This window comes from Eleutherodactylus coqui, chromosome 6 (assembly GCF_035609145.1).
Source record: "Eleutherodactylus coqui strain aEleCoq1 chromosome 6, aEleCoq1.hap1, whole genome shotgun sequence".
Classification (NCBI taxonomy): domain Eukaryota; kingdom Metazoa; phylum Chordata; class Amphibia; order Anura; family Eleutherodactylidae; genus Eleutherodactylus; species Eleutherodactylus coqui.
In genome coordinates, this window is record NC_089842.1 from 70,116,294 (window position 1) to 70,141,908 (window position 25,615).

The 25,615-nt window shown below is 47.9% G+C and overlaps 1 protein-coding gene across 1 annotated transcript in view; it reads left to right on the plus strand.

Moving 5' to 3' along the window:
• Positions 1 to 25,615, plus strand: part of LOC136633600 (uncharacterized) — a 62,674-nt gene that overhangs the window by 9,631 nt on the left and 27,428 nt on the right. Inside the window, exons 4-6 of the mRNA XM_066609359.1 lie at positions 50 to 88; positions 1,347 to 1,385; positions 24,590 to 24,724. Of these exons, the coding sequence (XP_066465456.1) occupies positions 50 to 88; positions 1,347 to 1,385; positions 24,590 to 24,724 (213 nt within the window). The remainder of the gene's footprint in view (positions 1 to 49; positions 89 to 1,346; positions 1,386 to 24,589; positions 24,725 to 25,615) is intronic.

The window sequence follows — 25,615 nt, forward strand, 5'->3', positions numbered from 1 at the left end:
GAAGTGCCAGGAGATGGTAGCAACAAATTAATTTTTTATTGTCTTTCAGATTTTTGCAAGCAGGTGGATGGATCTAACTTATTAACAGGTAAGTTTGGTTGACAAAATGACATACAAGTTAAAGGTTTTTTTTAACAAACTATTTACAAACTGGCAAGAAAAGTCAAACTTTTCTCCAAAATTCACAACTTTTACTTTTTCTTGCCGCTTTTGAAAAGTGGTATGCGGAGTGCTTGCTTGTCTTGTTTAAATGACTGAAACTGTGTGAGACAAAAAAGTCTGCATCTTACCTATTTTCCCCTGTGATGCCATCCAGGTTTCGTCCTTGTTTCTGTTCCCATATAGTTTTATAGATGAAAGCCGGAAACCAGGACAAAACCAGCGGTGGTTTCACAAAATACAAATTTAAAATCCCCGCCTGCTGAATGGGCTGCCTCTGATTGGTCACAGCCCTCACCAATCAGAGGCAGCTCTCACTCACCCATTCATGAATTCATGAATGGGTGAGTGAGTGCTGCCTCTGATTGGCTGAGCGCAGGGACCAATAAGAGGCAGCTCTCAGCTGTCATTCAATAGCCTGCTAAATACTTCAGAGAGCAGTTCAGGAGAACTGCCGACCGGACACGGCTGAACTCTGTCTGCAGGAAAAAGGTGAGTATACTTTTTTTTTTTTTTACACATTTTAGGATGGTTTTCAGGGAAGGGCTTATAGTTTTAAGCCCTTCCCGAAAATTCATCCCGCGCTCGCCGGCAGCCCATTGCTTTCAATGGAGCCGGCTGTATTGCCGGCTCCATTGAATTCAATGGGTGAACATCGTTCTTCTCTGCCACAGCTGTTACAGCTGTGGCAGAGGAGAACAAACTTTATAGTATATGTTCTCAATGGGGTCGACGCTGCTGCCGCTGGCCCCATTGGGCGCATATATAGAACACAACGAATCGCAAAACGCAGATAGGCGCGTTCTGTGAATCGTTGTGTCCTATAATTTATCGCACATCCGCATAAAAAGCGGACATGTGACCGATCCCATTGCGAAGCATTGGGTGTATATATGCGCGGATCGCATGCGCAAATCACGCGAAAAAACACCCGTCTGACCGAGGCCTAAGTGTGTGAAGCAGTGGATGTGACGCCCCACTTACAGCAAAAGGCTTATTGCTATGTGTATCTTGCATTCCTGTTCATATTGCAGTGCTGTGTAGGATATGCTGTACCCTCTGCAAGTTATATTGGACTTTGTTATCTGCATTTTAATAACAGCTACTTTATTGTTTGTGGGTATTGCAAAAATAAAGGGAAGTGTCGGGAGATCATAGCAGCAAATTAACTCTTCATTGTATTTCAGATTTTTGCAAGCAGTTGGATGAATTAAAACTATTAACAGGTAAGATTGGCTGAGAAAATTACATACAAGTATAAGGGTGTTTATTTTTTTAAACGGCGGCCATGCTATAAAATAACAAAATAATCTCGCTTTCGGGACATTTGTCCCACTTACGTAACATGGGGTCACCTTTAAAGTGATTACCGACTGGGGTGCCGCAGCTGCCGGGCTGGAAAATCACTATGCAGCACCGCGGCCGGATGCACACACTGATGGCATTATGTGCATCCGGGATTTTCGTCCCCGTCCTCCCCTCCCCTTTTCTCTTTGGTTCTGCAAGCGACGCCGCACCACACCAGGCGACTGGAAACCAAGAGTCGGGGAGCGCTGACAGCAGGAAGCCTTCGGAGGAGGTGAGGGGGAGCGCCGCATAGTATGAAATCAACTGCAGATACGTGGCTGATTTCCAGTCAAAAACTGCAGTAATGAAACAGATATTGACTGTTATTTGGATGCAGAAATGCTGTGGAATTTACTCTCTGCCTTTTCATGAACCGTCCCTGTATTTTTTATAACAACGGATGTAAAATCATACGTTGTGATAAGCCCCGCCCCTGACCAAACCCTTTGTTCCGCTTTGACCCTGGTAAAATCTGGTCCCTTAAAATCTAGGGGAAAGGGGCCATCGTAAATCCTTTCTTATCCATATGAAAGAGAATTGGGCAATTTAACAAACTATTTCCATACTGGCCAAAAATGGCAAAATTTTCTCCAAAATTCACAACTTTTCCCTTTTTTGCCACTTTCAAAAAGCAGTGTTTAAAAGACCTTATAATCATTTACAACTACTTTCCCCTGTGATGTCATTCAAGTTCCATCCTAGTTTCCGTCCCCATGCAGTTTTATGGATGAAAGCCGGAAACCAGGACAAAACCAGCATTGATTTCACAAAACACAAAGTGAAACCAGCCTGAGGCCTCATGTCCACAGGCAGGTCTGATTCCGCATGCGGGAGCCCACAATGAAATCCAACCCTGCCCGTGGCTCTGCATACCTGTCCAGGTCTTGCTTTTTCTGTACTGCAGATGTGTGTGGAAGTGCCGGCCAGCGCGCCGGCGCACATGCACAGTACAGGTTGTTGTTTTTTTACACTGCTGCTTTTCCGCGGGATCCGCGGCCCGTCCGCAGTGTGAGCTAAGGCGGGCCACGGATCAGACGACTTCCAATGACTTCCATGGACCGCATTAAAATGGCACATGCTGCAATTTGTTTTCCAGACCAAATTCAGGTATGGGTGCCCATGTTTCCCTATGGGTGGCTTGAATTGCGGAAGAACAAATCGTCTCGTGGACATTGGCCCTGGTATGTTTACATCTCGCTGATTTGCTGCAGATCTGCAGTAAATTGCACCCTCTCAGCTGAATTCAAATTGAAAGGGTGAAATCTGCACTAAAATTTGTCATAAAATCTGCAGCAAATTAGCAACAGGTGAACGCAGTCTAACTTTCAATATTGCAGCAAACTGTTTATTTTATAGCAAAAAATTCCATGCAGGAAAAAGTGTCATCCACGCTTACTTGCAGAGTAAAATTTATAATCTTCCTTTATTTAGTCATATTAAAATTGCCAGGTATACACATCTCTGGACCAGACGCGTATCGGCTGCACAGAGCCTTCGTCAGTGGTATGATCTGAATAGAGTGTGGGACCAGCTTAAATAGGTGTAACAGAGCAAAAAAATACAATGACGGTCAGCTGTACAGGCTATAGGGCAAAGGAAAAGTATATAGAAACATCAAACTATTACTGGTGAGATAATGCTTGTGATGAAACTTGTGATAAAACAAATATCAAACACATATCATCATGACACGGAATGTATACCATTGGGCGCTCTGCCAAAACTTCATACATTTGTTGCAAGATTAACCCCTAGTTGCATTTTATTTATATCTATTGTGGTTGAGCTTCACAATTGTGTTACAAATGACCATATGAAATTCCCATTGTTATACAATAGCATAATACTTAGCTCCCCTTTATAGAGCAGTAAGCCTGCATATTCAATTATATCAAAGAAAGAAGGAAAAAAAAAAAAAAAAAACCTTCTCTATTTCTCTCCATGAAAAGATATCCTACGTTTATTCTTGCATATAAATGTTTCTATATGCATGATATTAGTCTGACTTGCAGTGTGGCTCCCTTAAAGGGGTCTAGTCCCAGAAGAAAAAAAAAAGAACCTTCCTTATTTCTCTCTATGAAAAGATATGCTTACGTTTTGTTTTTTCGTATAAGATGTTTCTATTTACATGATATTATTCTGACTTGCAATATGGCCCCCCTAAAGGGGTCTGGTCCCAGGAAAAAAAAAAAATTCCATTTACTTCTTACTCTGGAAAATGTACTCATATTTGGTTACTACATATGTAATGTTTCTATATATATGGTGCAGGTCTAACTTACAGTGTAGCCCCCCCCCCCCAAAAGGGGACCATATGCCAAGAAGGAGATACCCCAGCCGCAGACCAACCATTCGGAATTAGTGGACAATATAATTTTTTCACACCCCGTATTCTATTTAACCAGCAATTGGAAATTATAAATAACGGTATGAATTTTGTACCTGAGTGCACATTTGACCCTTTCAATACTATGCTGGACCTAAACAAATTTGTTCGGGACATTGTAAAAAAGTATTTCTGTGAACAAACCAAAATTAATGAGTCAAATAGAACAGCCTCTCTTGAACTTGCGAAACAAGACGATAAATATGCGGACCTAACAACAAGGGATATTGCCTTTCTCTGGGATTTAGAACAACTAGAAAAAAACAACAGATGGACACTAATATGGTACCAGATTCTATTCTAATGCCATCAGACATGAGGATTCCTAATTAGAGATGAGCGAGCACCAAAATGCTCGGGTGCTCGTTACTCGAGACGAAATTTTCGCGATGCTCAAGGGTTCGTTTCGAGTAACGAACCCCATTGAAGTCAATGGGCGACTCGAGCATTTTTGTATATCGCCGATGCTCGCTAAGGTTTTCATTTGTGAAAATCTGGGCAATTCAAGAAAGTGATGGGAACGACACAGCAACGGATAGGGCAGGCGAGGGGCTACATGTTGGGCTGCATCTCAAGTTCCCAGGTCCCACTATTAAGCCACAATAGCGGCAAGAGTGCCCCCCCCCTCCCAACAACTTTTACTTCTGAAAAGCCCTCATTAGCAATGCATACCTTAGCTAAGCACCACACTACCTCCAACAAAGCACAATTACTGCCTGCATGACACTCCGCTGCCACTTTTCCTGGGTAACATGCTGCCCAACCCCCCCGCACGACCCAGTGTCCACAGCGCACACCAAAGTGTCCCTGCGCAGCCTTCAGCTGCCTTCATGCCACACGCTGGCCTCATAGCCACACCACCCTCATGTCTATTTATAAGTGCGTCTGCCATGAGGAGGAACCGCAGGCACACACTGCAGAGGGTTGGCACGGCCAGGCAGCGACCCTCTTTAAAAGGGGCGGGGCGATAGCCCATAATGCTGTACAGAAGCAATGAGAAATCCAATCCTGTGCCACCTCCATCAGGAGCTGCAAACGTGGGCATAGCAATGGGGAACCCATGTGCCACACACTATTCATTCTGTCAAGGTGTCTGCATGCCCCAGTCAGACCGGGGTTTTTTATAAATAGTCACAGGCAGGTACAACTCCGCAATGGGAATTCCGTGTGCACCCACAGCATGGGTGGCTCTCTGGAACCCACCGGCTGTACATAAATGTATCCCATTGCAGTGCCCATCACAGCTGAGGTAACGTCCGATTAAATGCAGGTGGTCTTCGGCCCACACTGTATGCCCCAGTCAGACTGGGGTTCTTTAGAAGTGGACACATGGAGTTACAACTCCGTGTGGACCGACAGCATGGGTGGGTCCCAGGAAGACACCGGCGGTACATAAATATATCCCATTGCAGTGCCCATCACAGCTGAGGTAACGTCAGGTTTAATGCAGGCGGGCTTCGGCCCACACTGCATGCCCCAGTCAGACTGGGGTTCTTTAGAAGTGGACACATGCAGTTACAACTCCGTGTGGACCGACAGCATGGGTGGGTCCCAGGAAGCCACCGGCGGTACATAAATATATCCCTTTGCAGTGCCCAGCATAGCTGAGGTAACGTCAGCTTTAATGCAGGTGGGCTAAAAATTACTAGGATTACACTGTAGGCGAGGGCTCAAAAAATTGGTGTACCAACAGTACTAATGTACCTCAGAAAAATTGCGCATGCCCAACCAAGAGGGCGGGTGAATCCCATTAATCGCTTTGGTTAATGTGGCTTAATTTGTAACTGGGCCTGTAGGCAGCCCAGTTAAAATAAAAATTGGTTCAGGTGCAAGTTTCAACGCTTTATTGAATTGAGAATTGAAACGTATAAACATTGTTTACAAAAGTTATATGACTGAGCCTTGTGGGCCTAAGAAAAATTGCCCGTTCGGCGTGATTACGTGAGGTTTCAGGAGGAGGAGCAGGAGGAGGAGGATGAATATAATACACAGATTGATGAAGCTAAAAGGTCCCCGTTTTTAATGGTGATAGAGAACGATGCTTCCATCCGCGGGTGCAGCCTACGTATTGTTTAGGTATCGCTGCTGTCCGCTGGTGGAGAAGAGAACTCTGGGGAATTCCAGGCTTTGTTCATCTTTATGATTGTAAGTCTGTCGGCACTGTCAGTTGACAGGCAGGTACGGTTATGCGTGATGATTCCCCCAGCCGCACTAAACACCCTCTCTGACAAGACGCTAGCCGCAGGACAAGCAAGCACCTCCAGGGCATACAGCGCGAGTTCAGGCCATGTGTGCAGCTTCGACACCCAGTAGCTGTAGGGGGCAGAGGCGTCACGGAGGACGGTCGTGCGATCGGCTATGTACTCCCTTACCATCCTTTTACAGTGCTCCCGCCGACTCAGCCTTGACTGGGGAGCGGTGACACAGTCTTGCTGGGGAGCCATAAAGCTGTCAAAGGCCTTGGACAGTGTTCCCCTGCCTGTGCTGTACATGCTGCCTGATCTCCGCGCCTCCCCTGCTACCTGGCCCTCGGAACTGCGCCTTCTGCCACTAGCGCTGTCGGATGGGAATTTTACCATCAGTTTGTCCGCCAGGGTCCTGTGGTATAGCATCACTCTCGAACCCCTTTCCTCTTCGGGTATGAGAGTGGAAAGGTTCTCCTTATACCGTGGGTCGAGCAGTGTGTACACCCAGTAATCCGTAGTGGCCAGAATGCGTGTAACGCGAGGGTCACGGGAAAGGCATCCTAACATGAAGTCAGCCATGTGTGCCAGGGTACCTGTACGCAACACATGGCTGTCCTCACTCGGAAGATCACTTTCAGGATCCTCCTCCTCCTCCTCAGGCCATACACGCTGAAAGGATGACAGGCAAGCAGCATGGGTACCCTCAGCAGTGGGCCAAGCTGTCTCTTCCCCCTCCTCCTCATGCTCCTCCCCCCTCCTCCTCAATGCGCTAAGATATAGACATGAGGGTGCTCTGACTATCCAGCGACATACTGTCTCCCCCCGCCTCCGTTTCCGAGCGCAAAGCGTCTGCCTTTATGCTTTGCAGGGAACTTCTCAAGAGGCATAGCAGAGGAATGGTGATGCTAATGATTGCAGCATCGACGCTCACCATGTGGGTAGACTCCTCAATTTTTCCATGGACCTGGCAGATGTCTGCCAACCAGGCCCACTCTTCTGTAAAGAATTGAGGAGGCTGACTCCCACTACGCCGCCCATGTTGGAGTTGGTATTCCACTATAGCTCTATGCTGCTCATAGAGCCTGGCCAACATGTGGAGCATAGAGTTCCACCGTGTGGGCACGTCGCACAGCAGTCGGTGCACTGGCAGATTAAACCAATGTTGCAGGGTGTGCAGGGTGGCAGCGTCCGTCTTGGACTTGCGGAAATGTGCGCTGAGCCGGCGCACCTTTCCGAGCAGGTCTGACAAGCGTGGGTAGCTTTTCAGAAAGCGCTGGACCACCAAATTAAAGACGTGGGCCAGGCATGGCACGTGCATGAGGCTGCCGAGCTGCAGAGCCGCCACCAGGTTACGGCCGTTGTCACACACGACCATGCCCGGTTGGAGGCTCAGCGGCGAAAGCCAGCGGTCGGTCTGCTCTTTCAGACCCTGCAGCAGTTTGTGGGCCGTGTGCCTCTTCTCTCCTAAGCTGAGTAGTTTCAGCACGGCCTGCTGACGCTTGCCCACCGCGGTGCTGCCACGCCGCGCGACACCGACGGCTGGCGACGTGCTGCTGCTGACACATCTTGATTGCGAGACAGAGGTTGCGTAGGAGGAGGAGGATGAGAGTGGAGGAAGCATACACCGCCGCAGATACCAGCACCGAGCTGGGGCCCGCAATTCTGGGGGTGGGTAGGACGTGAGCGGTCCCAGGCTCTGACTCGGTCCCAGCCTCCACTAAATTCACCCAATGTGCCATCAGGGAGATATAGTGGCCCTGCCCGCCTGTGGTTGTCCACGTGTCCGTTGTTAAATGGACCTTGGCAGTAACCGCGTTGGTGAGGGCGCATACAATGTTGCGGGAGACGTGGTCGTGCAGGGCTGGGACGGCACATCGGGAAAAGTAGTGGCGACTGGGAACCGAGTAGCGCGGGGCCGCCGCCATCATGTTTTTGAAAGCCTCCGTTTCCACAAGCGTATACGGCAGCATCTCTATGCTGGTCAATTTGGCGATGTGCACGTTTAACGCTTGAGCGTGCGGGTGCGTGGCGGCGTACTTGCGCTTGCGCTCAAACACTTGCGCTCAGCAACGGCTGGACGGTGCGCTGAGAGACATTGCTGGAAGGGGCTGAGGACAGCGGAGGTGAGGGTGTGGGTGCAGGCCGGGAGACGGTAGTGCCTGTGTCCTGAGAGGGGGGTTGGATCTCAGTGGCAGGTTGGGGCACAGGGGGAGAGGCAGTGGTGCAAACCGGAGGCAGTGAACGGCCTTCGTCCCACCTTGTGGGGTGCTTGGCCATGATATGCCTGCGCATGCTGGTGGTGGTGAGGCTGGTGGTGGTGGCTCCACAGCTGATCTTGGCGCGAGAAACCTTGCACACCACAGTTCATCGGTCATCTGCACTCTCAGTGAAAACCTGCCAGACCTTTGAGCACCTCAGCCTCTGCAGGGTGGCATGGCGCGAGGGGGCGCTTTGGGAAACAGTTGGTGGATTATTCGGTCTGGCCCTGCCTCTACCCCTGGCCACCGCACTGCCTCTTCCAACCTGCCCTGCTGCTGCACTTGCCTCCCCCTCTGAAGACCTGTCCTCAGTAGGCTTAGCAAACCAGGTGGGGTCAGTCACCTCATCGTCCTGCTGCTCTTCCTCCAAATCCTCTGTGCGCTCCTCCCTCGGACTTACTGCAATTACTACTACCTGAGTGACAGCCAACTGTGTCTCATCGTCGTCCTCCTCCTCACCCACTGAAAGCTCTTGAGACAGTTGCCGGAAGTCCCCAGCCTCATCCCCCGGACCCCGGGAACTTTCCAAAGGCTGGGCATCGGTTGACGACAAACTCCTCCGGTGGGAGAGGAACCATTGCTGCCCATTCTGGGCAGGGGCCCGAGAACAGTTCCTGGGAGTCTGCCTGCTCCTCAGAATGTGTCATTGTAATGGAGTGAGGAGGCTGGGAGGAAGGAGGAGCAGCAGCCAGAGGATTCAGAGTTGCAGCAGTGGACGGCGTAGAAATCTGGGTGGTCGATAGATTGCTGGATGCACTTTCTGCCATCCACGAGAGGACCTGCTGACACTGCTCATTTTCTAATAAAGGTCTACCTCGTGGACCCATTAATTGTGAGATTAATCTGGGGACGCCAGAAACGTGCCTCTCTCCTAATCCCGCAGCAGTCGGCTGCGATACACCTGGATCAGGAGTTCGGCCTGTGCCCACACCCTGACTTGGGCCTCCGCGTCCTCGCCTGCGTCCACGTCCTCTAGGCCTACCCCTACCCCTCAGCATGGTGTATTACCCGTAGTGCATAAATAGAACGCTGTAATTAAATGTGCCGCTTATTGGCCTGTGGTTGGAGGCTGACTTCACTTACGGAACGCACAGCAGAGCCAGGAAAGAATTTTGCGCAAACCTGTAGTGAGACGTAGGTGCGTATGACTGAGTTAGTGGAATTCACAGCGCAGAAGCAGTCAAGTGTCCAAAGGCCACTAGTGGGCCTTAAGTATTTTGCTTCTATTTTTTTAAAGGCTGAGCTGAGACAGCAGACAGATACTGTAGGCAGCGTATATATGTATACGGTTTCCCTCTGGACAGGATGGCGGCGGTGATGTAACAGGCAACGCAGAGCCAGGAAAGAATTTTGCGCAAGCCTGCTGTAACACTTAGCTGCGTATTAATTAGGACTACTACCCCCAGCAGAGACGCAGTACACTCAAGACGGTCACAGGCAGCCCAAAGATAGTATTTTTCCCAAATTTGTTTGAAAAAGCCCTCTGTCTATATAGACAGTATATCTCTTTCACCTTTCCCACTGTCGCAGCCTCACCACTACTGGCCCTATACTATGTAAAATTACTGCAGACTGTTTCCCTCTGGACGGGATGACGGCGGTGATGTAACGGGCAACGCAGAGCCAGGAAAGAATTTTGCGCAAGCCTGCTGTAACACTTAGCTGCGTATTAATTAGGACTACTACCCCCAGCAGAGACGCAGTACACTCAAGACGGTCACAGGCAGCCCAAAGATAGTATTTTTCCCAAATTTGTTTGAAAAAGCCCTCTGTCTATATAGACAGTATATCTCTTTCACCTTTCCCACTGTCCTTGCCTCACCACTACTGGCCCTATACTATGTAAAATTACTGCAGACTGTTTCCCTCTGGACGGGATGACGGCGGTGATGTAACGGGCAACGCAGAGCCAAGAAAGAATTTTGCGCAAGCCTGCTGTAACACTTAGCTGCGTATTAATTAGGACTACTACCCCCAGCAGAGACGCAGTACACTCAAGACGGTCACAGGCAGCCCAAAGATAGTATTTTTCCCAAATTTGTTTGAAAAAGCCCACTGCCTATATAGACAGTATATCTCTTTCACCTTTCCCACTGTCCCTGCCTCACCAGTACTGGCCCTATACTATGTACAATGACTGCAGACTGAGGACGCAATGCTCTTCGCGGCCGATATACAAAAAAGAAAAAAATGTGCAACACTGCTAAAAGCAGCCTCAACAGTACTGCACACGGTCAGATGTGGCCCTAAGAAGGACCGTTGGGGTTCTTCAAGCCTAAAATAACTCCTAATGCTCTCCCTATAGCAGCAGCAGCATCAGCAGCACTGTCCCTGATCTCTGTCAGAATGCATCTGTGCGGCTGATTTAAATATTCGGGTGACACCTGATCTCTCCAGCCACTCACTGCAGGGGGGTGGTATAGGGCTGGAACATCACAGGAGGAAGTTGTAATGCCTTCCCTGTCTTTCTATTGGCCAGAAAAGCGTGCTAATGTCTCAGAGATGAAAGTGAAAGTAACTCGAACATCGCGTGGTACTCGTCTCGAGTAACGAGCATCTTGAACACCCTAATACTCGAACGAGCATCAAGCTCGGACGAGTACGCTCGCTCATCTCTATTCCTAATCCTTCTTTCTACCCTAAACATCTCAGAGCCAGATGGGTGGATGGTTTTCAAAACAGTATGGAAAGAGATCTCAATGACCTTTATAGATCCAGTCAAAAGAAAGATGCATCAAAATATAAAAATGGCAACATCTCAGTGTCTCAGAGGCGTGACTTACAGAATCTTATTAATGATACGGATTTAATAATTCAGCAATCGGACAAAGCCATAACTAAAAAAGGGCTTGTTTTTTGCGTGGCGAACTGTAGTTTTTATCGGCGTCATTTTTGGGTACATTAACTATGTTGTAAAACTTTTATTATTTTTTTTTATGATAGTTGGGAGAGAAAACGCATCAATTCTGCCATAGATTTTAATTTATTTATTTTACAGCGTTAATCATGCAGCATAAATGAGACATTCCATTTTTTCTGCGGGTCGGTACGGTTACAACGATACCAAAATTCTTACATTTTTTTTACGTTTTTCCACTTTTCTGCAATAAAAACCCTTTTTTTGGAAATCTTTTTTTTTTCTAAATCGCTGCATTCAAAGTCCTGTAACTTTTTTATTTTTTGATGTACGGAGCTATATGAGGGCTTATTTTTTGCGGGATGAGCTGTAGTTTTTTATTGGTATCATTTTAGGGGAACATAAGGCTTTTTTGATCACTTTTATTGCGTTTTAAGTGAGGTAAAATGCTAAAAATTAACATTTTGCCTCAGTTTTTTAGCGTTTTTTAAAATGCTTTTTTCCGTGCACAGTCAAAAGCATGTGCAACTTATTGTACGCGTTGTTAGGGACGCGACAATACCAAATATGTGGGGTTTTATTTTTTTTTACCTTTTTTTATGCTAATCTGAAAAAAAGCATAAAAAATGGGTTTTTTACTCTTTTTTTACATTTTTTTAATTCATCTTTTTTAATCTTTGTTTTTTTTACAACATTTGAGTTCCTCTGAGGGACTTTCACCACAGCCCTGATGATCGCTGTGATAAGGCATGGCAGAGCTACTGCTCTGCCATGCCTTATCGCTTATACAGCGATCTCAGGCAGTGGCAACACAGGACGCCAGTGTCTGGCATCCTGTTGCCATGGCGACAGGCCGGGCTCACACGATAACATTGCGAGAGCCGGCCGAAGACACAGAGGGAGCGCGCTCTCTCTGTGAACTCTTTCCCTGCCGCGATCCACTTAGATCGCGGCAGGCAGGGGGTTAACAGCGGGGGGGCGCATCTCTGATGCCCCCCTGCTGTTGCAGCGGGACGCTGGCTGTGACTGACAGCCGACTCCCGCTGCGGGATATCGCGGGATCATATGTGATCCCGCGCTATCCCCAGGGCGCAAACTTACGCCCTGGAGCGGGAATGGGTTAAAGCCCAGGACCGGGGGCAGGTGAACCTGCTTGAGCAAGCAGTGGATCGTGAGATATATGAAGTGAGCAAGCTGACAGCACAGCACACCATATTCAAGTGTCTGTTTATTTTATACTATCTGAGGGCAGCTTCAGACTAGCGTGTTTCAAAGTACGCTCACTCCTGCGAAACGTTTTTGCACAGAGAACTAGTATATTCTGTGCGTGACTCTGCACAAATACGCTTGTTCCCATTGGTGGGGGAATCACTCCACCCTGATTTGAATAGCTTCTTGTGCTTACATATGTGAGTGTTTGCGCACCTCCTATAGGCCTCTTAGGTCCCCCTTCTTTCGCACCTTTTTTTTCTTTAATAAATGTCTTTTTGGAAATGAAAACTGTTTGTAATTGGTTTTCATTAAAAAGTTCCGATTGTTTTGTCTCTATACTTGTATTGTTTTCCAAGTAACTGCAGTCTGGAGGACTGATTTATGAGCAAAGACCCTCATAGGCAACTCTTACATATGTCGTTGGCAGGATGCTGCGATTTTTTTCTGCCATTTTCGAATATCGGTTACTGCATTCAACAGTGCTTTTTAACACACCCCAACATTGTAATGGGTGATGAGGAACATTAAAAAGCATGAAAACACAGCAAAATAGAGCAGACAGCGCTTGAAAATCACTGTGTTTTCTAGCGCAGGTCTGCAAGGCCCCATTAAAATCAATGGGAGCATTGTATCCTTACCCAAAGCACCAGACCCAACCACAATTAAGTAAAAGGGGGATAAATCAGAAAAGTTGAGGCTGTACCCACCAAACTCCCTCCACCCAAATATTAAAAACCTGCCTCCAAAGACGTCCCACTCCCCTTAATTAACATATGCCCCTCTCCACCAATCCCTGTATACCCCTATTTTCATCCCGTCCTTCTTTACACAACTGCTGCTTTAACCCTTCTATCAACTCCTGATCCCTAGCCACCTTGTTATGTAGGGCCCCCCTCCCTCAGTGATAAGTAAGAAATTAGATACACTGTGTAGTATTGAGTGGGCATGGCTACATAGCCTCTGAAAGAGAGTGGTGGAGCTGAGCTTGTGCTTATTCAACAGAGAGACCAGCTGATCTGTGCTCTGGAATGCCCCCAGCCAGTAATCTCAGTGGAGTACTTAAGGCAATGCAAGTGTGAAGCTTTCTCAGTACACCACAAGGAAAACTCAATGCAAAAAACAAACAAACTGATAAGTGCATCATTGTTTTCTGCAGGGACTTAGTGAGATATGTATGTATTGATTTTTCATGCACAGAAATTTCCATAGCCTTTAAAGGACCACTCCAGTGATTTTTTTTTGTTATTCATTTATTATGTAGCTATCCTTCCACTATATATGTGAGCTAGTATTACCTTGGTTAGTTATTTCTTTTTATCTGAAAGCCCCAGCCTCTACTTCCTTAGATGGTCGTGTAATGTGAATTTTGACTAGCTCAGATCTGCTTGGCAAGTGGATTAATTTTCTAGTCAGATTTTCAGTTTGTGTGATGCTTTTACAGTACATGGACATTGCCAAAGAAACTGCCAAGAGGGGAACACAGACACTCGTATCACAATTACTGATAATGATGATCACATAGCTCCTGTCACACAATTATAATAAAGGAAATCACAGCTCATTCTACTGACTGATATTGAACATTTGGATATATTTAGCCACATCCCTTGAAAAGGCCACTCCTATTTTTGCTCGGGAGAGAAGCCTGCTCTATATCCGGTGGGTGTGAGCTGTCTTTGACAACTAAAACTTGGCCACAGCAGCCAAGTTTTAGTTATTTTAGAAATAACTTAAATTGCAGCTGTTAACCATTTCAATGTTACTATCAATTCTGACAGTGGCATTTAAATTTCCAGATATCTTGAACAGCTTTCCTGCAATGAACTGTTTGGTTTAATGGCAGCCTGGGGCGTCCGGGCCTTTTGCTTCTAGCACATCCTAATAGAATGCCTTCAGAAATACAATATACTACAATAGTGAAGTATTGCAGTGCATTGTGTAAGTGATAAAACCAGGTTGCACATTCAGGGGAAAAATGGCTACAAATGGCTGTTGTACAGTGTATAAACAATGAAAAACTAAGCTTACAATTGCAGAAAGGGTAAAGATAGCAAAGGAGTTTCAGGTTACAAGTAAGAACTCATAGAAACCAGTCACCAATAAACAAGTTGTAAACTTGTAAAACATTATTTATATGTGTTGTCCAGAAATGTTTCTAGGGCAGAGTTAAGGCCGCCTGCAGACGAGCGGGTCGGATCCGGCAGCGAGAAATCTCGCCGCGCGATCCGACCCCAGAGCCTGCAGGGACGACCGCGTACTCACCCGCGCCTGGCGGCCCCGGCTCTTTGATGTGCCGGCTGCCGCGCAGCCGGCGCATGCGCAGACCGGAGCCGGCGGCCAGGTGAGTGCGTGCCCCGCAGGAAATTAGAACATGCCGCGGTTTGTTTGCCGCGCGAGATTTCGCGCGGCCAAACCGCGGCCGTCTGCATAGGAGTGCGTATTGTAATGCACTCCTATGCAGACTTTCAGCGGCGGAAATCCCGCGGGAAATCCCGCGGCGGGATTTCCGCTCGTCTGCAGGCAGCCTTAGAGCTAATTGAAATTCAAAACTAACCGAGTCGCCTCAAATCTGGGCAGTCTGTTAACCTGAATCTCTTTAATTTTGGCTAAAGTTTTGGGGAAAGAAATAGGTAGAGTCCCCCAGCTAAGATGGTTCACTTAGTTGCTGATATGTGAGATGATACCTGTCAAAGTTTTTTAGGTAAGCATGGTATGTTTACATTTAAGAGCGCAGACCAAAGGGAGAGCTGAATCCTAAGTTTAGAATTTAGCAGTCTCAATTATTTTCCAATGCACCTGGGTAAAATCACAGAATGTGTGCTAAGGTCTTAGTGTCTCTGCCAAGTGGAAATCAAGGTAGAAGGGAGAAATTTTGGAAACTTATTCTAGGCGAGATAGCAGCGAGTAAGTATTTTATAGTCTCTTTGATATCATTCGACTGAGAGGTAGTACTGGTGTTGTCAAATATCTGCTGCCAGGAGCTCTCCCCTGGGTTAGGGCCCAGCTCTCTTTCCCATTCAAGCATATGCAATTCCTATACGGTCGTAAGAGCGTGGCTTAACATGTCAGGCAGCACTGCAATGAAAGGTACATCTATATATAAAGGTGAAAGCCCTCACTGACTGACTCACTAACTAACTCACCACTAATTTTCTAACTTCCCAGTGTTGTACAAACTTCAAATTTGGCGCAACCATTCTTTAGGTCATAAATAGGAAAAGTAATGGTGTCACAGCTTGATTATTTAATTCTAAGTGCAAAAGTAAGTGACCCCCTATGTTATGTAGATAAAGGTAAGGTACCCTGGTGCAAGCACTAAGTCATGACTGACTCCTTGGGTGACGTCACAATGTGATGTTTTCTCAGCAGACTAATTTTTGTCATGGACTACCACAGTCATCATTTTATCCACCAGCAGCTCATTTTACCAACCTCTGAAGTTTGAGTGAACCTTGACCGGCTACCTGAACCACACTGGGATTGAACCCACAACCTTCAGGTCGTGAGCGAGAGCTTAGAATTGCATTTCTGCTCCCTTAACACTCTGCACCGCATGAAAAGTAAAGGGGTTGTAACTTGATTATTTAATTCTATGTGCAAAAGTAAGTAACCCCCTATGTTGTATACCTAATCTAATTCTTTAACTTCCTGGTGTCGTACAAACTTGAATTTGGCTTGACCATTGTTTAGGTCTTAAATAGGAAATGTAAAGAGGTCATAACTTGATTATTCAATTCTAAGCGCAAAGGTAAGTGACCCCAATGTAATGTAACTAATAACACACATCAGTACCGCATAAATGTAAAATTTGGCATGACCATTCTTTATGTCCTAAATAGGAAAAGTAAAGGGGTTGCAACTTCAATATTCAGTTCTAAGCATGAAAAACTGTGATAGATGAGATGATTTGAGATGTATACTGAAGAGAATCTATCTCACCTTTATGTGTATGTACTGAGGAAAATCTATCTCACCTCTATGTATATATACTGAGGAGAATATACCTCACCTCTCTGTGTATATACTGAAGAGAATCGAACTGACCTCTGTGTGCATATACTGAAAGGCTGTAAACTACATATAGAAAGCAGCCATGGACTTCACGTTTGTGGGGCATGACTTTAAGGCTAAGAAAGGGCTGCAACCTTCAGTCTGAGGTAAATTTGAATAAAAGGGGCCTTACCTTTAAGGGTAAAAAGTGAGGAGAGTGGGATGGTGGCACATTTTGCAGAGGGACATCAGTACATGCAGTCTGAGGAGAATCTAATGCTCCTCTATGTGTATACATATTTTATTCCTTGGTTCCTCTGAAGTAACCACGACTTCATAAAATTTTCTGTGCAAACAAATAAACACCTATACCAAATTATCTTGGATGAAGCCAGGTATATCAGCTAGTTTATATTTAGAGCTAACACAGGATTCACCATTTACATTAGGTAATAGTCACAGCTCACTTCCAATCCTCCCTGCAGAATGCCCTCTGCACAGATCACATCTGGTGTTTTTCTTTCTTTCTTTTAAATACATTGCAGTACTTTTTGCAACTTATGACTTTCTTTAATTGTAGGTGTCTGTGCATAGAAATAAGGGGGTGGATATGCAACATACTCGGCTGTTTCTGGAAGATTGATAGACTTTGACTTGGGTAGCAGGATGCTGCTCCATTTAATCTCCTCTTCACTATGGTTATGCATTAAAATGGAAATGGAGGACTTGGGACCAACTTTAAATGATTGTGGGGATTCTATAGATACTATGGGTGAGAAGTGTATTTTGTGGGAAAACTCTATTAAAGGTTATCTGTCAGCTTGAACATACGGTACTTTGTAAACTGCAGGCTTCATGTTATAGAGCAGGAGGAGCTAAGCAGATTGATGTATAGTTTTATGGGGAAAGATTCAGTATAACTTGTATTTTATTCATTTAAACCCTTGCACATTCTGAGCTGAACAGTTCAATGGGTGGTCCTATAAGTGATTGACAGTTGCCTCCGTATGTACAACCATTCACAGATAGCTGCCAATCACTGATAGGACTGCCCATTGGACTGTTCAGCTTGGAATATGCAAGGTTTAAGTCAGAGGCACAATTTGAAGCTTCTGGGCCCCAATGCAAAATCTGTAACAGGGCCCCAATTGTAATGCTTTATTCATAGTACTGGGCTCCCTATATGGATAAGAGAGGTCGTATGGGCCTGGGTGCAAGCACATCCTTTGCATCCCCTATAGTTACACCTCTGGTTAAGTAATTAAAATACAAGTTATACCAACTCTTTCCCCAATAAAACTATAAATCAATCTGCTCAGCTTCTTTTGCTCCATAACTTGATGCCTGCAGTTTGGACAACAAGTTTCATTCATATTACTAGTTAGAGATGAGCGAACGTACTCGTCCGAGCTTGATACTCGTTCGAGTATTAGCGTGTTCGAGATGCTCGTTACTCGAGACGAGTACCACGCGATGTTCGAGTTACTTTCACTTTCATCTCTGAGACGTTAGCGCGCTTTTCTGGCCAATAGAAAGACAGGGAAGGCATTACAACTTCCCCCTGCGACGTTCAAGCCCTATACCACCCCCCTGCAGTGAGTGGCTGGCGAGATCAGGTGTCACCCGAGTATATAAATCGGCCCCTCCCACGGCTCGCCACAGATGCATTCTGACATAGTTCAGGGAAAGTGCTGTCTTGCTGGAGTTGCTATAGGGAGAGTGTTAGGAGTTATTTTAGGCTTCAAGAACCCCAACGGTCCTTCTTAGGGCCACATCTGACCGTGTGCAGTACTGTTGAGGCTGCTTTTTGCAGTGTTGCACTTTTTTTTTTTTTTTGGTATATCGGCCGTGCAGAGCATTGCATCCTCAGTCTGCAGTAATTTTACATAGTATAGGGCCAGTAGTGCTGAGGCAGGGACAGTGAAAAAGGTGAAAGACGTATACTGTCTATATAGGCAGTGGGCTTTTCCAAAAAATTTTTGGAAAAAACATTCTATTTGGGCTGCCTGTGACCGTCCTGAGTGTACTGCGTCTCTGCTGGGGGTAGTAGTCCTAATTAATACGCAGCCAGCTAAGTGTTACAGCAGGCTTGCGGAAAATTCTTTCCTGGCTCTGCGTTGGCCGTTACATCACCGCTGTCATCCTGTCCAGAGGGAAACAGTGTGCAGTAATTTTACATAGTCCAGGGCCAGTAGTGGTGAGGCAGGGACAGTGAAAGAGATATACTGTCTATATAGGCAGTGGGCTTTTCCCCAAAAAATTGGGAAAAAACATTCTATTTGGGCTGCCTGTGACCGTCCTGAGTGTACTGCGTCTCTGCTGGGGGTAGTAGTCCTAATTAATACGCAGCCAGCTAAGTGTTACAGCAGGCTTGCGCAAAATTCTTTCCTGGCTCTGCGTTGGCCGTTACATCCCCGCTGTCATCCTGTCCAGAGGGAAACAGTCTGCAGTAATTTTACATAGTCCAGGGCCAGTAGTGGTGAGGCAGGGACAGTGAAGAGATATACTGTCTATATAGGCAGTGGGCTTTTCCAAATAAATTTGGGAAAAAACATTCTATTTGGGCTGCCTGTGACCGTCCTGAGTGTACTGCGTCTCTGCTGGGGGTAGTAGTTCTAATTAATACGCAGCCAGCTAAGTGTTACAGCAGGCTTGCGCAAAATTCTTTCCTGGCTCTGCTGTGCGTTCCGTAAGCGAAGTCAGCCTCCAACCACAGGCCAATAAGCGGCACATTTAATTACAGCGTTCTGTTTCTGCACTACTGGTAATACACCATGCTGAGGGGTAGGGGTAGGCCTAGAGGACGTGGACGTGGACGCGGGCGAGGACGCGGAGGCTCAAGTCAGGGTGTGGGCACAGGCCGAGCTCCTGATCCAGGTGTATCGCAGTCGACTGCTGCAGGATTAGGAGAGAGGCACGTTTCTGGCGTCCCCAGATTAATCTCACAATTAATGGGTCCACGCGGTAGACCTTTATTAGAAAATGAGCAGTGTGAGCAGGTCCTGTCGTGGATGGCAGAAAGTGCATCCAGCAATCTATCGACCACCCAGAGTTCTGCGCCGTCCACTGCTGCAACTCTGAATCCTCTGGCTGCTGCTCCTCCTTCCTCCCAGCCTCCTCACTCCATTACAATGACACATTCTGAGGAGCAGGCAGACTCCCAGGAACTGTTCTCGGGCCCCTGCCCAGAATGGGCAGCAATGGTTCAGAATCCTCTCCCACTGGAGGAGTTTGTCGTGACCGACGCCCAACCTTTGGAAAGTTCCCGGGGTCCGGGGGATGAGGCTGGGGACTTCCGGCAACTGTCTCAAGAGCTTTCAGTGGGTGAGGAGGACGATGACGATGAGACACAGTTGTCTATCAATCAAGTAGTAGTAATTGGAGTAAGTCCAAGGGAAGAGCGCACAGAGGATTCGGAGGAAGAGCAGCAGGACGATGAGGTGACTGACCCCACCTGGTTTGCTAAGCCTACTGAGGACAGGTCTTCAGAGGGGGAGGCAAGTGCAGCAGCAGGGCAGGTTGGAAGAGCCAGTGCGGTGGCCAGGGGTAGAGGCAGGGCCAGACCGAATAATCCACCAACTGTTTCCCAAAGCGCCCCCTCGCGCCATGCCACCCTGCAGAGGCCGAGGTGCTCAAAGGTCTGGCAGTTTTTCACTGAGAGTGCAGAAGACCGACGAACAGTGGAGTGCAACCTTTGTCGCACCAAGATCAGCCGGGGAGCCACCACCACCAGCCTCACCACCACCAGCATGCGCAGACATATGATGGCCAAGCACCCCACAAGGTGGGACGAAGGCCGTTCACCGCCTCCCGTTTGCATCGCTGCCTCTCCCCCTGTGCCCCAACCTGCCACTGAGATCCAACCCCCCTCTCAGGACACAGGCACTACCGTCTCCTGGCCTGCACCCACACCCTCACCTCCGCTGTGCTCGGCCCCATCCAGCAATGTCTCTCAGCGCACCGTCCAGCCGTCGCTAGCGCAAGTGTTTGAGCGCAAGCGCAAGTACGCCGCCACGCACCCGCACGCTCAAGCGTTAAACATGCACATAGCCAAATTGATCAGCCTGGAGATGCTGCCGTATAGGGTTGTGGAAACGGAGGCTTTCAAAAGCATGATGGCGGCGGCGGCCCCGCGCTACTCGGTTCCCAGTCGCCACTACTTTTCCCGATGTGCCGTCCCAGCCCTGCACGACCACGTCTCCCACAACATTGTACGCGCCCTCACCAACGCGGTTACTGCCAAGGTCCATTTAACAACGGACACGTGGAGAAGCACAGGCGGGCACGGCCACTATATCTCCCTGACGGCACATTGGGTAAATTTACTGCAGGCTGGGACAGAGTCAGAGCCTGGGACCGCTCACGTCCTACCCACCCCCAGAATTGCGGGCCCCAGCTCGGTGGTGGTATCTGCAGCGGTGTATGCTTCCTCCACTAAACCACCCTCCTCCTCCTCCTCCTACGCAACCTCTGTCTCGCAATCAAGATGTGTCAGCAGCAGCACGTCGCCAGCAGTCGGTGTCACGCAGCATGGCAGCACAGCGGTGGGCAAGCGTCAGCAGGCCGTGCTGAAACTACTCAGCTTAGGAGAGAAGAGGCACACGGCCCACGAACTGCTGCAGGGTCTGACAGAGCAGACCGACCGCTGGCTTGCGCCGCTGAGCCTCCAACCGGGCATGGTCGTGTGTGACAACGGCCGTAACCTGGTGGCGGCTCTGCAGCTCAGCAGCCTCACACACGTGCCATGCCTGGCCCATGTCGTAAATTTGGTGGTTCAGCGCTTTCTGAAAAGCTACCCACACTTGTCATACCTGCTCAGAAAGGTGCGCCGGCTCTGCGCACATTTCCGCAAGTCCCACACGGACGCTGCCACCCTGCAACATCGGTTTAATCTGCCAGTGCACCGACTGCTGTGCGACGTGCCCACACGGTGGAACTCTACGCTCCACATGTTGGCCAGGCTCTATGAGCAGCGTAGAGCTATAGTGGAATACCAACTCCAACATGGGTGGCGCATTGGGAGTCAGCCTCCTCAATTCTTTACAAAAGAGTGGGTCTGGTTGGCAGACATCTGCCAGGTCCTTGGAAACTTTGAGGAGTCTACCCAGATGGTGAGCGGCGATGCTGCAATCATTAGCGTCACCATTCCTCTGCTATGCCTCTAGAGAAGTTCACTGCAAAGCATAAAGGCAGACGCTTTGCGCTCGGAAACGGAGGCGGGGGAAAACAGTATGTCGCTGGATAGTCAGAGCACCCTCCTGTCTATATCTCAGCGCGTTGAGGAGGAGGAGCATGAGGAGGATGAGGAGGAGGGGGAAGAGACAGCTTGGCCCACTGCTGAGGGTACACATGCTGCTTGTCTGTCATCCTTTCAGCGTGTATGGCCTGAGGAGGAGGAGGAGGAGGATCCTGAAAGTGATCTTCCTAGTGAGGACAGCCATGTGTTGCGTACAGATACCCTGGCACACATGGCTGACTTCATGTTAGGATGCCTTTCTCGTGACCCTCGCGTTACACGCATTCTGGCCACTACGGATTACTGGGTGTACACACTGCTCGACCCACGGTATAAGGAGAACCTTTCCACTGTCATACCCGAAGAGGAAAGGGGTTCGAGAGTGATGCTATACCACAGGGCCCTGGCGGACAAGCTAATGGTAAAATTCCCATCCGACAGTGCTAGTGGCAGAAGGCGCAGTTCCAAGGGCCAGGTAGCAGGGGAAGCACGGAGATCAGGCAGCATGTACAGCACAGGCAGGAGAACACTCTTTAAGGCCTTTGACAGCTTTCTGGCTCCCCAGCAAGACTGTGTCACCGCTCCCCAGTCAAGGCTGAGTCGGTGGGAGCACTGTAAAAGGATGGTGAGGGAGTACATAGCCGATCGCACGACCGTCCTCTGTGACGCCTCTGCCCCCTACAACTACTGGGTGTCGAAGCTGGACACGTGGCCTGAACTCGCGCTGTATGCCCTGGAGGTGTTTGCTTGTCCTGCGGCTAGCGTCTTGTCAGAGAGGGTGTTTAGTGCGGCTGGGGGAATCATCACGCATAAGCGTACCTGCCTGTCAACCGACAGTGCCGACAGGCTTACATTCATAAAGATGAACAAAGCCTGGATTTCCCCTGACTTTTCTTCTCCACCAGCAGACAGCAGCGATACCTAAACAATACGTAGGCTGCACCCGCGGATGGAAGCATCGTTCTCTATCACCATCAAAAACGGGGACCTTTTAGCTTCATCAATCTGTGTATTATATTCATCCTCCTCCTCCTGCTCCTGCTCCTCCTCCTGAAACCTCACGTAATCACGCCGAACGGGCAATTTTTCTTAGGCCCACAAGCCTCAGTCATATAATTTTTGTAAACAATTTTTATACGTTTCAATGCTCATTAAAGCGTTGAAACTTTCACCTCAACCAATTTTTATTTTAACTGGGCTGCCTCCAGGCCTAGTTACCAACTAAGCCACATTAACCAAAGCGATTAATGCGTTTCACCTGCCCTCTTGGTTGGGCATGGGCAATTTTTCTGACGTACATTAGTACTGTTGGTACACCAATTTTTTGGGGCCCCCGCCTACAGTGTAATCCAATTAATTTTTTGCCCACCTGCATCAAAGCTGACGTTACATCAGCTGTGCTGGGCACTGCAATGGGATATATTTATGTACCGCCGGTGGGTTCCAGGGAGCCACCCATGCTGTCGGTCCACATGGAGTTGTAACTGCATGTGTCCACTGCTAAAGAACCCCAGTCTGACTGGGGCATGCAGTGTGGGCCGAAGCCCACCTGCATTTAACATGACATTACCTCAGCTGTGATGGGCAATGCAATGGGATATATTTATGTACCGCCGGTGGGTTCCAGGGAGCCACCCATGCTGTCGGTCCACACGGAGTTGTAACTGCATGTGTCCACTTCTAAAGAACCCCAGTCTGACTGGGGCATGCAGTGTGGGCCGAAGCCCACCTGCATTAAACATGACATTACCTCAGCTGTGATGGGCAATGCAATGGGATATATTTATGTACCGCCGGTGGCTTCCTGGCACCCACCCATGCTGTCGGTCCACACGGAGTTGTAACTGCATGTGTCTACTTATAAAGAACCCCAGTCTGACTGGGGCATGCAGTGTGGGCCGAAGCCCACCTGCATTTAATCTGACGTTAGCTCTGCTGTCCAGGGCACTGCAATGGGATACATTTATGTACAGCCGGTGGGTTCCAGGGAGCCACCCATGCTGTGGGTGCACACGGAATTCCCATTGCGGAGTTGTACCTGCCTGTGACTATTTATAAAAAAACGCGGTCTGACTGGGGCATGCAGACACCTTGACAGAATGAATAGTGTGTGGCATATAGGTTTCCCATTGCTATGCCCACGTGTGCAGCTCCAGATGGAGGTGGCACAGGATTGGATTTCTCATTGCTTTGGTCAGCATTGTGGGCTATCGCCCCGCCCCTTTTAAAGAGGGTCGCTGCCTAGCCGTGCCAACCCTCTGCAGTGTGTGCCTGCGGCTCCTCCTCATGGCAGACGCACTTATAAATAGACATGAGGGTGGTGTGGCATGAGGGCAGCTGAAGGCTGCGCAGGGACAATTTGGTGTGCGCTGTGGACACTGGGTCGTGCGAGGGGGGAGGGGGGTTGGGCAGCATGTAACCCAGGAGAAGTGGCAGCGGAGTGTCATGCAGGCAGTGATTGTGCTTTGTTGGAGGTAGTGTGGTGCTTAGCTAAGGTATGCATTGCTAATGAGGGCTTTTCAGAAGTAAAAATTGTTGGGAGGGGGGGTGGCCCACTCTTGCCGCTATTGTGGCTTAATAGTGGGACCTGGGAACTTGAGATGCAGCCCAACATGTAGCCCCTCGCCTGCCCTATCCGTTTCTGTGTCGTTCCCATCACTTTCTTGAATTGCCCAGATTTTCACAAATGGAAACCTTAGCGAGCATCGGCGATATACAAAAATGCTCGGGTCGCCCATTGACTTCAATAGGGTTCGTTACTCGAAACGAACCCTCGAGCATCGCGAAAATTTTGTCCCGAGTAACGAGCACCCAAGCATTTTGGTGCTCGCTCATCTCTATTACTAGTCTATCATTTACTCAATTGCCATGCAAAGCAAATGCTGGAACAACTATGAATCTCAAAGACACTGCTGTAGTGAACTAGTTGTAATTATTTTTTGTTTGCTCTAATTACAGATCCTTTCACAGGAACAAAGAGATTCAAACATGTTGGACAATCAAACGTGCGGATGAGGAATTTCCAGGAAGATGATCTGATTCGTCTCATAGAACAGCCCATTCTGACTTTTGAATCCAACACAGATCCTAAAGGTAGATTTCAGCTGTTCTGTGCTGTAAAAATGCATGAATTGTATTTTCATAAAGAAGAGATGAGTGAAATTGTTAAATTTAACTTAACCAGTGATTTGCTGAAACTGGCCTTCAGTTTGTTCTTGTATTGCCTTGGTTACAGCAGAACCTTAACTTGTTAAAGACAGGTCACCTTTAGTCTTTAATGACATTCAATTATTCAGTTTTTTTTTCAACGTCACATTCCTAAAGTCATAACTTTTAATTTTCCCATCAGCATCGCCGTATGAGGGCTTGTTTTTTTGTAACAAGTTCTATTTTCTAATGGAATAATTTCTGGGCACTTAGAAAGTATTGTATAGCTTTTATTAATTCTTTTTGGTAGGATTGGGAAAAAATACATTTTGCCATTTGCTTTTAGAATTCCATTTTTACGGCATTCGGCATGAGGAACAAATAATGTGATAATATTATTCTCTGGGTCAGGCTTTATTCACACAAGCATACATTGACCACTGTTTTCACAGCTGGCTGATATACACTAACATCTGGTGCATTGAATTCCGTCATGTAAAAGCGCCCAGCCAGCCAAGATAGCACATTTTGGCTGGGCGCTTTTACACCGGACAGAAAAGATAGTCCTGGAACTATCTTTTTGGCCAGAATACAGCGGCGGCTGCATAGACTCATATGGGAGCCTATGACAGCTGCTGGAGAAGAGAGGTGGGAGTGCGTTTAGCAGCGTGACTGCTAGATTCCCTCCCCCTTCTCCCCTCCTCTTCTCTCCTTGCTGGCTGTTTGCAATGGGAGGGGGCGGGAGCTAGTAGTTAAGCTCCCGCCCCCTCCCATTGCTGGCTGCTGACAATAGGCAGAGAGGAAGTGGAAACTTAGCACACTAGCTCCTGCCTCGTC